General features: G+C 41.0%; 1 protein-coding gene across 2 annotated transcripts in view; it reads right to left on the bottom strand.

Annotated features, from left to right (window-relative positions):
- Positions 1-2117: 2117 nt before the first annotated feature.
- Positions 2118-17534, bottom strand: part of LOC311261339 (dual specificity testis-specific protein kinase 1) — a 29684-nt gene continuing 14267 nt past the window's right edge. For both annotated transcript variants that reach the window (XM_084359870.1, XM_084359871.1), the window contains 8 exons: positions 14628-14821; positions 13970-14091; positions 12239-12287; positions 11752-11901; positions 7703-7876; positions 7268-7351; positions 5435-5521; positions 2118-4434 (listed from right to left, as the gene is read on the bottom strand). In XM_084359870.1, the coding sequence (XP_084215996.1) occupies positions 4330-4434; positions 5435-5521; positions 7268-7351; positions 7703-7876; positions 11752-11901; positions 12239-12287; positions 13970-14091; positions 14628-14821 (965 nt within the window). In that variant the 3' untranslated portion in view covers positions 2118-4329. The remainder of the gene's footprint in view (positions 4435-5434; positions 5522-7267; positions 7352-7702; positions 7877-11751; positions 11902-12238; positions 12288-13969; positions 14092-14627; positions 14822-17534) is intronic.

The following is a 17534-nucleotide window of genomic DNA, read 5'->3' on the forward strand; positions in this document are numbered from 1 at the left end:
CTGTAGGCTACTAACTCACACCAGTCTGAATGTCAGCAGCTGTGTTGAAAGGTCCATCTCACCTTTCCGCTGCTCCTGTAAGGTGTCTTCACACCTCACAGATTCTCATAGGGTAAAAAGCATTGATTTATGAACATTTTTAAACATCTACAAAGCTCAGTTCAGAACCAAGTACACTTCATTTCATATACCTCCCTGTTCTAGCATCACGTTACTGCTTTTGGACTTCATTATTTGTATTTGTGATGTAATTGTGATGTTTTAGCATGTATTCATTTCCTGGTTTTTGAAGCTGCTATGGGAAAGGGGAAGTTTCCATTTGTAAATTCTATTCTGAGTGGAGATTAAAGCTGGCCCACAAATTGAAAACCAATGTAGTAATTTAGTCAATTTTTACTACAAGGTTCTGTTGAAATAAATTGATTAACTTGCATAATTTTCATCTTATTTCTCAAGAAAAAAGAATGCCAAAGCAGACAGACATTACAAAGCTCGTGATTAATTGGGTTTGTAGCTGCAAATTGGCCAAAAACATCATTAGAATTGTGCAACAGCCCCCATTCAAATCTTCCCTTCTACTTGTCCTGTCTGACCTTACACAGCCAGAGAGCTGAGAGATCATCCTCCTCATCAGATGAAACTCACTCACAAAACAACTGATCAGCATCTGAATAATTCATCCTCATCAAACCTATTCTTCATATTCTAATGTTGTGGGAGAGAAGTGGTGGAGGGCAGACTGAGTGTGTTGTTAAAACCTGAAAGGAGCCACTGAATCTTTCATGATCGTTTGATGTGTTTATGCTGTGTCTTTATGTCACTAAGAACAAGCAAGTGGCTCATCAATGACTGTGTTTCGGGTTGGGAAGAGAACATGTTTACCGGACTTACCTGGTTCTGTTGCCACAAACAGTGCTAGACATTGTCCTGATACTTGTTAAAAATAGCCGTATTTCAGTTGTAATTCATCCTGACATCTTATCTGAAATATCTAGTTTTGTTGCCACTAATGCAGCTGGAAAATGTCCCAACATCTTGTTTGAAGAAATTTTGAAACACTGCTTGGAGCAGGGGTCCCTCACTTGGTAGCCGTCTCGCCTCGCTTCAGAGATGCAAGTCAGCTAATTTCCATGTAATCTGAACATGAAATGACACATAATAAACAGAAATGTTGATATGATAACGTTTGACACTTACAAAATCCACGAAACTCTGGTTTGCAAAAGCATACAATGTCAACATTGTGGTGCTTGGGCTGCTGAAAGAGCATGCTGATGGCTCTGATGGACCGACCCACAGATATGTCAGTGTCAATGAATCTCTTAGTGCCTATAATATTTTTTTGCTAACAAGAATACAACAGTAAACTTTATAATAACCATAGCATTTCTCTAACTTCTGTTGTTTTTGTGTATGTTTCCCACAAGCTGCCAAGCTGTGTGCGTCTGTCTATTTCTCTCTAGTCTCTCACCTCTAATCCTTTCCTTTCACAGTGCCGTCTGGGAGCCTCTCTGTCTCCTGGCTGCCAGTGCTCATCCAGACATTTGGATCTCGATCATCTTCCTACAGGAGATTCAGCCTCTCCCCTTCTTTCCTCTCTTTCTAGATTCGCTTGTTATCACGCCGTGTCTGATGACACCCAAAGCTGTCCAACAGGATCCCTTTTTTGGTTGGGTATAGACTGCGACAATTCCTGAGGCAAATTTTATGTTTTGTGATTTTTGGCTATATAAATGCAATTTGATTTCACTCGACTCTGTCAAGGATGAGACACATTTCTGCAGGGAAAAAGTTCTATTGTTGATCTTCGAGGTGCAGTTCCTGGAACTCCTGAGTCAGATTGGTTGTAGTATCTTGAGGTGCACAGGGGCCATAGAGGGACCAATGGGAGCCCCTGGGTTTCTACCTACAGGGTGTTGTCCTTATCCTATTGATGTGTGGGCTGCTCAGAATATACAAATAAAAAGGCAGTACATAAATTGTTTGACAAATCTAATCCTATAAAGACTGAATGCTAACATGGATTAACCACAGTAATTAACACTTTTAATGAGGAATTAATAAACAGTTTTATCTTCACATGAATGAGGAACGTTTCACAATAAAGTACACACAGGTTTATATGAAATGGGATTGAAAATTTATTTTTAAAGTTCTATTGAAGGAGATTGAAGGAAAATGGTTCCATTAGTTTTTCATGATGGAATGTGAAAACTGAAACAATAAAGCACTCTGAATGCAGATTCATATTTATACAGTCACTGTGAGCAGATGATCTACCCTGAATCGAGAAACTGCCAGCCTGAATAGGAAATTCAGTTCAGAAAGTCTTCTACTTGAGCCTTTTACCCCATTAAGTTTTATTTCTGTTTGTAAAAGCATGCCAGGGTTTGTTGATTTGTATGTGCAAGAAAAAAACTAAACCTATAAGTGGTTTGGATCCAATTTGCAAAATCACATATCATGTGGTTTTTCGTTGTCCAGACCTATATGAGCATAGCCTTACTTGTTTTCATCAGAAAATAATATCATTATCTATCCATTCTTTAGCTACACCTACTAATCTTTAAGAGGGTTGGAGAAGGCTGGAGCTGATCCCAGCTGATGTTGGAACTGAAATTTAACAGGACAGAAACCAAATGTGGTCATCGAGAGTTCATTTTATAATGGTACTGCCTACAAGTCAATGAGATGACACACAAACCCAAAAGTAGTAAATAAAGGCAAACTAAAAGGAATGTGGACCCTTTCAATCCCAAAAAAGGTAGCAGAGCTTTTTTTAAGTTGTCAACAAAAGATAGAAGCTTGAATATTTACATGCACATGTACGGTTCAAAGTAACTTAATAAACTCTCAAATAACATAATACGACAAAGCAAAAAGAGATGAGGACTGTCGCTGGTTTGCTTCACAGGACCATCTGAAAAGGCTTCATTAGAAACAAGCAGGCACTTTCAAAAAACACTTGGCAGGTGATTGGATGGACCATCTGTCTACCACTTTCTATCAAGGGCTAAGTTCGACGAATCAGATGAACAGCAGGAGAGCACCATCATCAGCAGAGCCCATTACCCATTGGTTGATCAAACTTTTCCTGAAGTCAGCCAACAGACAAGTGAAAACATCTTTTCCATAAGAAAAGCCTTCATGCAATATACGCTCCAGTTCAGATATAACTATAGCAGCAACTGCCATTGTTGTTTCCAAACAAACAGTTGCTTCTCTCACAGGTTGTCACACCTGAACCACGCCTGCAGCTACCAGTAGTTCCTTAATGGATTTTGATTGGTTAAACCACTCTGGGTCAGCCACAAGCACACAGCTTGAAGCCTGGCAAGATGGATTTGCAAGATCACCTAGTCACGTGATATTGCATCACTAGCTGCCTCACAAAGTAATAAGTCGTGCATATCGCCTCTGAAAACAATCATTTTCTTTTGGGTAAAATCTGCCGGACATCTCCAAGGTCAAAGTCATTCCACTGAATAACGGCAAAAGGCCTAGAATATGTCTGTTCCTAAAATGCTGATATATTTGAGGTTTTTCAGTCAGTGCTATTTAAAGACAATATGTAGGAGATAATATATTGTTTAAATCAGATCAATATTAAATGTAATCATGAGTAGGAATTGTGAATCCAAACAGAGCAACTTTCTGTCAACTTCTGTTTCTCTTCAGCTCTTCATAGTCTACAAGACAACTTTAAATCTCTTGAGCTCCTTATTTATTATTGGTCATATGTATTCAAAGCCGCTCTGCTTTTTGAACAGTCTTATCTTCCATTGTATTTAAGGTGATGCCCAATGATCAGGCTATTAAACTCCCAGTACAGAGCTATTCTCTTCTAGGACCATTCTCTCTCAGTCAATAAATCCAGGCCTCCAGAATCAAAAGGATGGGGTGAGCAGATAGACGAGGCAGAAAATAAATCATCTGTGTTGTTGGTTACAAACAAACCACTCACAAAGAACAGAAGGAAGAGAGGAAGGAAGAGAGGAAAAGACCTTCTAGTCACTTAAGACGTGCGGCAAAAACACAGACCTCACTGTAAATTCAAACTACTATTCATCTGTACACATATGTGTGAAAGCATAGGCAAGTTTCCACTGCCCTCCTAAAAGATATCTAGTATATCTGCACCACGTTAAGACAAGTTCAGCCATTGTGATGTGACGTGCAGTGGTGGAGAGTGATACCACAGAGCGCTGAAATATATGCAGGTTTTTTTTTTTTTGCTCAGGTATGTCCAGCTCCCTGTCAAGACTGTGACGAATAATCCCAGACACTCCGAACCATTTGCTCGATGCATGCTGTTTTCAGACTGATGACTCAACTCATGGTCGCATCAGATTTTGCTGGCGGTTCCAGATTCTCAGCCACTTCTCCCAACTCATCCAGCAACTCTGTGAACGCTGGCCGTCTGAAGGACTCCACCTTGGATCGAAAGAGAGGAGAGTTAGGCTGGAAATATACAGGCTTTTAATCACGCGTCCACGTAGACAACAGAGTTGTTCACATACTTTCCTATAAACTAGGCGTGGAGGATAACACTACATGGCACACTTTAGCTTGTTGACTCATTGTTGTCAATGTTGCACCCGACGTGGGTCCTGACCCTGTCCCATCCCAATACAGGCCCTACACTGCCCCTACTGTTCATGTGTGTATTGCATCTGAGGACATGCACGGCTGATGCTCTAAACCGACACAGGATATGCAAGGCAGCCATCATGTGTACGTGAATGCTTTGTTAAAAGCAAGTATGTCTTGGCCCTTAAGGCTATGTTCACTTCTGGGAGTTTAACTTAGTGATCAGTATTTAATAGGTTATCACTATGTAGCAGTCCCATTATCTGGTATTGGTTGGAGTAGTTTCAGATCACTTGCTGTGCAGGTGTGGAGACTAACAAGGCTAATAATTAATGATTGAGAACAGCTTGGGCCATTCCCCTCATGGCCAATCAGGGCAGGATTTCACACATTAAATGTAACGGTCTTAGGTTTCACAAAAGCAAAATTAACATTAGCATCCCATTATATGCGTGCCAAGGGGCAAAAAAAAACCATAAGCATCTGGTGGTGAAGCAAATCCACATCTCGACTTTGTGTGGAGTTCAGCTTTGGTGAACTTTGACCAGTGGAGTCACAGCAATAACCAATAACGAAGATGTGTGTGTGCTTGACCCCACAAATGGACTACAAACCCAGCACACCAAGTTCCATGTTCCTCACATCTGCACTGTCCACATTCAGCACCGACAGGCCATTTTAATTGGCCTGCATTTCACATATGTGTGACTGCGACCTTATACCTTTTGATCAGTAGTGTATTTTTTGTTCAGAATATCGTTCTGCAAAGCAAGAGTGATGCTGTAACCTTGTTTTTGTACTCCTACTGTATTTCTTATATATGTGAGCTCCTGTGTTTACCTACCATACAGCAGCTGGCTGATAACTCCAGGAGACGCTGAGGACAGTCAGTCACCAGCTCTCTGAACGCCTTCACATCCAGCCCATAGTTCTGAAATAGATTAACATCAACAGTCACTACTGTACACATTTCACTTAGACTTACCAAATATGTTTCAAGTTCAACACATCTGTTTGCTGTAACTGGGACTATGAACATTTGTGTCTTTTTCACAGATTTGGATACTAACATAACTTGCTGCAATTCACAAGCATTGGAAGAGGAACACAATTTGTATTGGCAAATACAAGTTCAATAATAATTAATTAATTAGAAACGGATAATGGTTATTTAATGCAAAAATTGAATATAAAAATGTTTTGAGAAACACTGATGAGATGAAGATCAGTACACACTCTGTGTTAAGTATTGTGTGGAGCTGAAAGGAAGCCGTTAGCCTAGCATAACATAAAGACTGGAAACAGCTAGCCTGGCCTTCTCAAGTTCAACAATACATCTACTAACATCTCTAAAGCTAATGTTGGCTTTTGTTTATTTAAGCTGCACACAAACAAATGTAAAAATGATGGTTTGTATTTATGTGGTAAAGTTGTGTGCTGTAGGCCGAGTTATTTTTTTAGGTGAACTAAAAAAGTAAACTCCCCATAAACTCCAAACTATCCTGAAATATGCATCAGCACACTGAGCTCACAGTTAGCAGTGCGTTTTGGTGTGCGTATGTGGTCTACTGGGAGCAGTGCTGGTTGTAACAGCAGCATGAAGAACCTGCGATATTGCTCCTTCACACTGTCAGGGTGTAGCAGTCTGTTGTTGAAGGAGCTCTCCAGTGCTCTCAGAGTGTCCTGCATAGGGTGGGAGGGGCAGGTGAATGATAAGTTCAGGACATTCACCCACTTCTGGTCCCCCGCAGCCTGGGAGTCAAGTTACTTGTGGCCAGAGATGGTTTTAAGACCTCTCCAGACTCCCCGGACGTTCTGCTGCAGTTGTTCCTCCACCTTTCTCCTGTAGTCATCTTCAGCTCCGTCTACACAGCCCTCAGTTCCTCCTTATTTCCTGATTTAAAGGCCCCTTTTTCTCCTTGAGGAGAGCCTTTATATCAGGGTTTATCCAGGGTTTGTTGTTGGTAAAACACCGTACAGTCCTGGTGGGTACAGTGTTCTCCACACAGAAGCTGATTAGTAGTCTGTTATACAGTGTGTAAGACTGTCAATGTCCTCCCCATAAGGATCACAAAGTTCATCCCACATTGTTGAGTTGAAACTTTCTTGGAGAACCTCTTCAGTCTCATCAGACCATCTTTTCACTGTGTGGGTGACGGCTAGTTGTCTGTGTATGAGGGGTTTGTACACAGGCAGGAGATGATCCAGGTTTGGATCAGATCTACCCAGGGGAGGGAGTGGTGATGAGTTATATGCCTCCTTGGTGTTGGCATAGAACAAATCCATTATTTTATTGTCTCTGTTGTGGCAAGTGACATATTGGGTGAATGTGGGCAGGGTGGAGGATGGAGAGGCGTGATTAAAATTCCCAGAAATGAGAAGGAGGGCATGTGGGTGCTGTGTCTGCAGCCTGTTTATGGCTGAGTATAGGACGTCACAGGCCGCTTCGCCGTTAGCTGAGGGGGAAATATACGCCTCTATCATGATAACATGCAAGAACTCCCTTGGTAGATAGTAAAGCCTTTACCAATTATTTACCATTTACCAATACCACTTGAAAACATTTATATACAATAAATCAATTACATACAGCCAGCCGTATATAATTAATTGATTAATTAACTAATATCAGGTCAGACCTGCTGTGACAGTGATAAGGTTTTTTATTAAGCTCTACCTGTGTTCTGGGTAGTATCTCAGGGTCAGCAGGTATCCTGGCAAGGATTTCACAGAGCACAATGCCAAAAGAGAAAACATCCACCTGGAACGAGTTAGACACGACGCAACAATTCAGGTTAATACCAAACAAATCCCGAACAGAATATACAAACATATACGGAGAACAAGAAAAAGATACCTGAGACGCACACACACTGTTTTTACTTTTAAACAAGTGGTACCTGCTTACATGGCTATTAAGAGTTATTAATAGAGTGACTATCAAGAGCAATGTTATAAATTCATGGTGAAGTACATTTAACTAACTTTCCATCCATTACTTGTTGGACATATAAAAAAACATTACAGCAACCATGTAATGTTGCAACAAATTTTGTGGATAGTATACTAGGAACAGGAGTGTATGTACTACAAACAGGACTCTGTCTGTCACCTTGCGGTCATAAGGTTCTCCTCGGAGCATCTCAGGGGCCATCCAAAATGCTGAGCCCACCAGTGAGAGCTTCCTGCCAGGGTCTTTTACCGGCGGCTCCACCACTTCCCTGGCCAGGCCAAAGTCAGTAACCAGGGCCTCACGACCACGAGACGTCAACCGGATCAGACAGTTCTGGGAAAAACAAACAAGGATACAAAGAAAGACTAGTAAGGACATGTTGTCTGGAAATAAATTAATGAAACTGCTTCTATTGGGGAGTGTCATGAGATGAACTTTGTGAATTGGCAATATACAAATAAAAATTGATTCATTGATTCATTGATTGCACCACAGGTCAATACAACTGCAGTGAAATATTTTGCCAGCAGAGGGCAGTGTAATGATGCCATCTGAAGATGCAGGCAGCATCATCACTTCATTAAAAAGTCTTGCTCTTTGAATGTGGCTCCATTGAGTAAACGTGTTCCATGGAAACTGAACATCCAGCTGCCAGACCAACAGTCTCTCTGTACTTTCTCCACTTATCAGTACATTCAATAGGATCTGTTGTCAGCACCTTTCCAGTACACTAAATAATTCACCCGGACCCCATGTGAAGAGGCTCAGTACACAACAGAGACTCAGTGAGGCTGCCTGTGTGGTACTGTACAGGATAGCCTCCTTCACACTAACTGGCTGGCTGTTACATGATTTTTAATAAAATCTGTCCAAAAAGAGAAATCATGGTTCATTGATGTTAGAGAGCTGGAGTCTTATAGAGAGTATTATAACAACAGTGGGTGGCCTGAAGTGTGTGTACAAAGTACATATGCATTTTGTTTGTGTCTGTATGTATAGATTTTATGTATAGAAAGAGGTGTGTTGATAACTGCACAACATTAATGTCTGAAAGACAATGTAAACATAAAAAGGAAATTTGTGTTTGCATGCACATAAATCCCCTTTCTCTCTCTCTGTGTGTGTGTGTGTGTGTGTGTGTGTGTGTGTGTGTGTGTGTGTGTGTGTGTGTGTGTGTGTGTGTGTGTGTTGAAATGACATCTCAGCATCTGGCTCCCATTGCACCAGAAGCCTTTTCAATCCAGTAGCCTGTCATTGCGAGGCTTTCCTAAGAAAAAGTAGTGTCCCAGGCTTCAACTCTAAATTTAGCACCGGCCTCTCTGCCAAGGAAAGCAACAGTCTTTGAGGAACAAAAATGGAACTTGTTCGTCGATGCAGAGAGGAAAAAAGGAGCTTGTAAGCATTAATTAAAAAGGGGCCTGAACTTTTCGGAGAGCTTGAACTCTGAGGAACTCAGAATGTTACTAAGGCACATTCACAATGACTGCATTTGTTCAGGGGGCTTTGGAATGTAATTTGCTGTTTGGATGTTTTAAAACGTTGGCGTCAGAAGCTTCACAAGTCAAGCAAACTGGATTTGTAGTGAATGAGTTAATGCCACTTAAACTCACACGGTCTTTGAAAGAAACAATTCACAATATTCTAATCATCATCATTCAGGTGGGCATTTGCCCACTTTTTGAATGGTAACTTTGTGTTAGGGTGCCATGTGCCAAGGGGATGGATTCATGCATTCCCTGTATCTGACCGGTAAGTGAGGAATTTATAAGAGCTAAAACAATGTGCTTTAGTCATTTATTCGTTTTCACAATTGAAAAATAAACTTATATTAAACTATATTTGCAAAAGTACAGGAGAAACACAATGCACCTCTTTGATCTTAGAAGTAGGTTGTCGGTTTTGATTCTCATAAATTACTTCTGATTTAACAGCCTTTAAAACGTTTTAATGAGATACGAGTATTTTTGTCATAGCAACAGACACAACTAATGAATGGGCTAAATAGCCTACAAAAAAAGGATGAAAGGGCAAGAATGAGGTTGTTTCTTTGGATGAGCAAATTATCACATTCTGTTTATTTATGTTCCACATATATTATGTATAGTATATTTATATTTAAATAGAAATATATGCATGTGAAAGTGAATGTATATGAATGTTTGTGAGAGAGCCAGAATTAATTATGGCTTGTACGGCCCCTCATAGTGCATTCGAGGCTGCCATTCCCACACAATCCAGTGTGCACGTCAGTGTCAACAAGTTATGTGCGTAGCAACAACAGTTAGCAGCAATCTGTTAACATGACAATAGAGCAACTGTCATGGTGCCTCGCCCCTTTGCATTACTGACTGTTTCTTCTGGGAAGCATGGCAACCAGACAGAACCTACACACACACACACACGCACACACACACAAGCACACACACACACACGCACACACACGGTATGTTGATGAAGATCTGCAATGGCTCATACTGCCTGAACATTACAGTTCATAAAGAAGAAAATAGAGAGGTTTTAGTTAAAATATTTTTTAACTGCAATGTGTGATGAGCCGCAGTCACAAACAAGATGGAGATTAGTTGAGCCACTATACATAGAAAAACAAAAACAAAAATATTGGGAGCAAAAGCAGATCACAAAGTCACATTTAAAAAAACTGAATATAGATAAAGAGTAAGTCATTCTAAGATTTGAATCCAAATCAACAAAAAATTGTCTCAAAAAGTTTACTATATTATACCAAATCGTTTATATATAAAGATTTTTGACCGTTTCACACGCCTCTGAATTTCCATGTGTTTTGGACACTGCGCTATGGGGTCAATGTAACTTCCTGTGCCCACTGTCCGGCACTGGAGAAAACTGAGTACAGGCTGCACAATGAAAATTTCATGTAAATTAAATAATGATTATCAGACAAGACTTACATCCTGTTGCCATTTGGCGGTGTAATGAGTATACCTCCTAATTGGCGTATTTGTAGAAGTGTTTTGTGCAGAACTCTGATCAAACGTGAAATTGTGGAAAGATTGGACCATTTACACAGAAGTTCTAACGACGAAGAGTACAAGGAATTAAGATAACATGTTTTTTCCTGTTGCCACTAGGTGGCGCTACGACTGTAAGCTAAATTTGGCACATTAATGTGTTCAGGCTGAGACTCTCACGGATACAGAAAGACGTCTTTATGTGGGGAGTTTGTCAAACCCCAAACACAGGGGTTTTGTCCATGGTGTGAAGAAAAGTCATTGATCAAATCATCAAAAGTCCAACTCCCGGACAAGTTTTGATTCAATGGCAACGAATGGACATTTGGAAAAGGACCGTTCTCCCTCACAGCTGCTGACAGGAAGCATCAGCATTCCACCTTTTTCCTCCACAGGCGATGTGAAAGCCTGCAGCCAACTTCCCTCAATGCCTGAGCTGGAAGTGCCAGCATCAACTGTGTCGTCAGTGGGAGTGCAGTCCTTCTGTTAACTTGGGCTAACGTTAGCAGTGCAGCAATTAGCATCTTGGTCATTCCCAGGCGGCAGCGCTATAGCACAAGCACCGCTGCTAACTGTGACACCATCACCCTGCACCTGGTCTCTTTACCTTCTTTTTCTGTTTTCAGTTTACACTTTGTGCTCGATTTTCCATGTTGACTGCACAACTGACATTTGACCTTTGGCCACCATCATTACGACATTATGTGATTTAATCATAATCACGATCATGCATTTAAAAAAATCACATTTACTCCAGAAAACAACAAAAATACTGCCTACTTTGCCCATGCGGTAATCCATCTATGCCTCATGTTGCTGATGAATTTTTAAATATGAATGTCTCTCTGCCTTTACTTCTATCATGCTTCTGTTTTGTGTGCCCTCTCCACCTCCCATCACCACCCCGGCTTCATAGAGACCTGCTACACCAGCTTCATCTCATTAGCCTATCTAAGCCCTGTGTAATATCTGTGTAATAAACATTACCTTTACTGCATCACTCATCTCCTCTGACTGATATACACATCGACCTTCCTCTGAGTAGCCTCAAGACAATTAACAAGAAAAGGGTTAGGGGTTAGGGTTGGATGTATAAACAACTCTGTGGTGGTCGTTGTGATAGCAGCTGATGAGAGATGAGATGAAACTTGAGTGATCCCTGTGGGGACACTGGACTGTTGCAGGAACTAAATAACAGGACAGAGCCAAGGATCTAACCTTGGAGTTGAGGTCTCTGTGGTAAATGTTCTTGTAGTGCAGGTAGATCATTCCTCTGGTAATGTCACAGGCCAGGTCCACCTTCTCTCTCCAGCACAGGGGAATGTCTTTCCTGGCCAGAAGCTCCTCTAGACAGCCACCATTCACATACTGAAACATCCAACAAATACTAGCATATACACAGTTTCAAAATAAAGGACTCAGAGAAATAAGCAGAAATTCATTCATTCAAATTCAGCATTGAAATAGTACTAATGCATTTGCTTTACGATACTGATGTGAAATTGATACAGGTGGATAATATCTGATTATGTAAAAACATATCGTCTCTTATACAGTCTGACATTACGCTGAAACAACCCAGGCCTGGTTACACAATAAGTGCCTGACTCACCCTGCTCACCATTTCATTATCACTATCAGGTCATATCAGTGTAATCTGCTGTTTTCCACACTCAGAACAAAGCCAGCCTGTGAACATACTCACCTCTAAGATTGGATAGAGTTTGTCTTCCTTAACACAGATTCCTAGGTATCTAGAAAGAGAGGAAATATGTTTATTACTTCTTCATCTCCCTTGTGTGTTATTTTTTATGATTTCAGATTTTTATTTTCACCTTGGTTCCGCGGGTCTGTCTATATTTGTACACAAAATCATGTTAAACAGGGATCCCAGACCATTTAATTAGCCAAAGAAGCTACAGCTGATAGCAGTACTGGACTGGTCATCTGGCATACTGGGTGGACTGACACACCTGGGGCCTGATATAAACTTAAAAATATATTTCTTATGACCAGCCCATAGAGCAGGGGCAGTGGCCAATTGGGTCAGTTTCTATAAAGACAATAGGGTGGATCAATCATGTTTCTAATCACGCAGCAACATCTGTGTGGACCAGACTGCCTCAGGGAATATCTTTTAATTTCTCACAGTGGTCCTTAAGGTTGAACTGATAAGATGCGCTCACAAAAATCTGCCACAGACAAGCAGACAGACAATTAAACACCTGGCAAGGTACTCAAAATCGCTTCGGTGTTAGTTCCCACTTCACAAGGTGTCTCCAGAACAACATTTTGCCATGATGACGCACACAGACACAGACTCAGAGGGAACTCATTAGCAGCTGACGCAGTTGCAGCTGGTACTGAACTACATACTAAGAAGAACTGCTACGAGTCTACAGTTTATCTGGATAAAGAGCTTTTAGTCATCTCTCAGGCTTTTTCCAATTAGGTAGCTAACCTAAATGTAATCAATCAATCAATCTCTGGGCTCCATCCAAAAACAATATTTGCTTTTATATTACTAAACTAAGTATTGAGCAACATTACTGCAGTGGTTCCTGGGAACAATGGCTTCAACAAACAATATACACACACACTGTTTCAGCCTACACAGTGTGAGGAGGTTTGTGTGTATGTGGCAGTAACAGTATGGGCACTGCTTTCATCACAGCCTGCTGTACTGTAAGAAGTGACCTGGGCAGATAAGCTGCGCCCTGATAACCTTACCACTGTGACCTTGCTAAATGGCTAAAATAAGATTGCTTAGGCAAACATTATGCCTGCCTGGCCTCGCTCCTTATGTAACAACCGTAGATGACAGGGCCAGTGTTAAATAGCTCAATGTCTCATTTCATTTGCATTGACTGCAGCCCCAGCAAGGCTCTGTGTCGGTCATTAACAAATACCAAACTAAACAGAGTAAGCAAGATCGTATGTTTACATTTTAAAAGATTCTGGTACCACTTTCACTTTCTTATAGTGTCCATTACAGAGATTTATAAATGGCCATGAAGCAGATTGAAGTCTGTTAAACATTTACTCTCATTTAAAATCAATAAGAGGATCGTGTGGATTTGGCCTAAATATTTTCATTGTGTTGTAAAGTCAGCTTTCAGTTTTATTAACTCAGTAGAATGGACCATTGAATACTTTTTAGCATTGTAGTAAGTAAGAATGAAGTATTACGTTTAGAAGGTATTGCTATCACACTGGTCTATAACTACAGGAAGCATAATTACTGCTACCAAACTGGATAAAGGGGACAAAGGAGTGGTGGTGAAATTGTGATGTGAGAGAGGGTGTAGATCCTGTAGAGTCAGTGAAGAGAGACTGAATATGTGAGGGGAACCTCGAGCAGTTTGCTGTAGTAGAATTTAACCCATTGGAGAAACCAAAGGCTTCAGTAAGAAGTGGGACACAGGTGGACTGTTACCTGACAATGTTGGGGTGGGAGAGCTTCTGCAGCAGGCTGATCTCCCTGACTATGCTGTCTTGGTCCACATCGTTTTTGTAGATCTTCACCACCATCACCTTCCGACTGCTGTTGTGAACCACCTGAAGGACAGTGGTGTCTGTTAGTAGCAGTAACAGCAGTGGTGGTTGTAGCAGTAATGATGGGGATGATAGAAGATTCACAGTATGACAGCAGTTTTTAAAGGATTCTGGAGGTGTAGATAGGAAAACAAGACCTGATTTGTGTTTTCTATGTTGATTCAATTTCAACATCAGTCCAAAATTAGAGAGCACAAATGTGCTTTCTAAATCTCACTCAACCTGGACACATCAGAGCTCTGACTTTCACAATCCCCTTAGCCATCCTGTGGCTTCTTTCTGGCTCATTTCATCAGAGACAAAGCCTAAATGTATGAAAATCATCTCTTCGTGCTCCACTCCAGCACTGGTGTCACATTAGGAGTTATGTAAGGTCTCTGCTGGGGATGAGTATTTCATCCCCATCGTCGCCAAAGCTGGTAGGCCAATCAAGGAATGGCAAGAATGTCCCAATTAGTGGCTGAAACAATGCAAGCTTTGATGGCAGCTCACACGTAGGCCGACAACAAGGCAAAGTAGGGGTAGGACAGAGGGAATACCTTATAGACTTTGGAGAAGAAGCCACTCCCAATTAGCTCAGCAGTAAAGTTTTCCCAGAACTCCAGTTTGCGGACGGCGGTGCGGAGCTTCTGCCAGCGGTCCACATGGTAGTATTTGTCTGAAGACTCACCGTACAGGGTGGGACTAGAGGGCTCAGAGGACACGTCAACATCACACATCCTGGAGATTTCCGCTGGGAAAGTAACCACACATGGACACAGGTTAGGCTGAAGCTGCTAAAAGGTTATATTTAGGTTATGTGCTGAACTTATTCATTTAGTCAAAAAAATATACGCTGTGAAAAAATCAGTCTAAAATAGTGAGTTCACACAAGCATCATAACATATTCTTTACAATGAAACATATATCAAATGCACCCCTTTCATAATGGCACTTATGCTGCCTTGTTCCCATGCCTGCTACCATACCTGAGGGCTGAGCTGTCACCTGAGCTAACGCCTTTGCTCACATAGTATTTGATCCACATCCACCCGAGCATTCAGCTGTATGGTCTGAGGTCACATTGGTCTAGCAGGGTAGGCTATTATAGTCACTCCTTTGCAGTGCTGAGTGGAGGTGTTTCATGTAGGGGACCTAGATGTTGATATGACCGTTGTATAATCCATCCCACATAATTTCGCTGACTGAATTATGGATCAGGTTGTGCCCTGCTGTATTTCCATGGGTCCATGTGTCATTGTGTGTAATACCTGAGTGGATCTAAGCAGACTCTGATTATATGGTGACTCACAATAACGAGAGTGGAAGAATGTGTTCTTCAGGCGAGATGGAGAGTGGTGCATATTTCTGCTGGTGGTGTTGTTCTGTGTTTAGGTCTGTTGTAATTGACAGCATTTTGGATCAGGTCTCATTATTTTCCGTTTTATTTAGAATTTTTGGATTGCATCCATCATTACCTCTGAGCCACAGAACAGCCGTGAACAGTTTCGTTGGAAGAAAGTAGCTCTACTAAAACTGTTCATGGCTGCACAGAGGCACTGAAACATTGGCGGTTGCCCGCAGAAGCTAAATCATCATCGGACGATAGCCGTTGGGTTGTAAGATCTGAGATGTGGGCCATAATGTATGGAAGCATTTTGAATTCAACACTATACATGGAAAATCATGAATGCAGGTAAGACTGTTTGATGACTTGAAATGCTAACTTACTGCCTTACTTACACAGTGATAATGTCAGCTTGTCACTCAAATGAGGCAGTGGAAGCACCGCGACAGCTTCAATTCTCCAAAGAGTTTAAAGACCACTTGAGTTTTATTCGTTCGTTTATATCATTTCAAAGTTGTTACAAATGGATTTTTTTTTTAAATGACAGCCCCACAAAGTGGAAAACCACCAGAGGTGAGAAATACTAAATGTTTTTTTTGTCTGTGTGATTTAGTGAACCAACCTTTTAAATTGAGGGGATAATGAGGTGCAACACTGAGTGAAAAATGTTTCAAATTTAACCTGATAAAGGGATAACTGTACCAGAACATATTGTATTAATGAGACTGACTTTTATTCCCACAGAGTTTAAGCTCCTGCAGCTCATAATCCCACTAAAAATGACAGGGATTATCCTTTTGTCAAGATGGAAAAGTCACTGAACAAGCAACAACTTGCAACCCAATTTATATCCTATATCTATAGCTACATTAATATATACAGTATGCTGTAATACATCCACCCAACAATGTCCAAAATAATTGATTTGCACTCTGCTGCAAAACTGATCACACCAAAAAAAAAGACTGTGTGACAACCAAAAGGGTAATTTATGCGTATCACAGTATGAAAGAGACCTTGGATGAAAGAGAGGTTTACAAAAGGTCTAATTTCACTCTCCCACTTCTTAGCTGCGTAGATGAGGTAAAGTGCTTCCACTTTGCAGCGGGAAACAAAGACAGGGAATAATGTGAGGCTTAAAATAGATGCAGGACTGATGGATAACACAGACATGTGCGACTCTCCTGAATGGTCAAGTGAGTGTGTCAAAGTTTCTCCTCATTTAATTTCTGATAAGAGCTGATAAACAGAGTGTATACAGCATGAGAGAGCGAGTATTAAAGTAAATGTGCACTGATGGTGTGGATCTTCAAGGGTGACAAGAGTTGGATTTCATTATCTTCTTTTCCAAATATCGGTACAATCATTATTATCGGTTAGCTTCTTTATTCATTCTTCTTCATATAATCTACAGCACATTACCTCTCGCATTTAAGGGCACTGCATCATAAGGACTGTGCAAAAGCTCAAGGCACTTGTGAAAAAATGCTGTAAAGTAAGAATATTTTCAAAAATAATGCCATGAATATTTTTTAATTTATCAATTAACACTACACAAAGTGTGGTAAAACTCAAATCTAATCAATATCTGGTGTGCCCAACCTTCTATTATTTTCCATGGCATGCGGTGGATAATGGATCGCTTATTACAACTATAAAAGACTTGACACTTGACTTGGACTTGCCAAAAAATGACTAGTGAGCATTTCTGACACGCCAGTCCACTTGGCACACACAAACAGGTCAAACTTGTTCAGAGGCGGACTGAAATGTGGCTGGGTTTAAAAAGTGATGCCAAATGAACTTCACTTCACACAGTGAAGCCGTTTCATCGCACCCCTTTCCTCCCAAAGGGGGTAGTCCTGACCTAATTTCAGCCACGGAGGCTGGGGTGACAACACTGAAGGTCAGGGTTTGTTTTTTCCCACAACAACAGCCTCACTTGCCTTTACGATGACGCCGGTGGAAAGCACATGCTGACACGCTAACACAATTGGCAGGGTTTTGTCAATCAAACCATGGGAATCAGCCCAGCTATTCATGCTGCTTTTGTTCATTTGGCTCCAGACTAAACAATCACTACACTTTCAGCTCCAACACTGTCAGAGAGAAATGCTTA

Source organism: Pagrus pagrus (genome assembly GCF_965226575.1).
Source record: "Pagrus pagrus genome assembly, chromosome: 8".
Lineage (NCBI taxonomy): Eukaryota > Metazoa > Chordata > Actinopteri > Spariformes > Sparidae > Pagrus > Pagrus pagrus.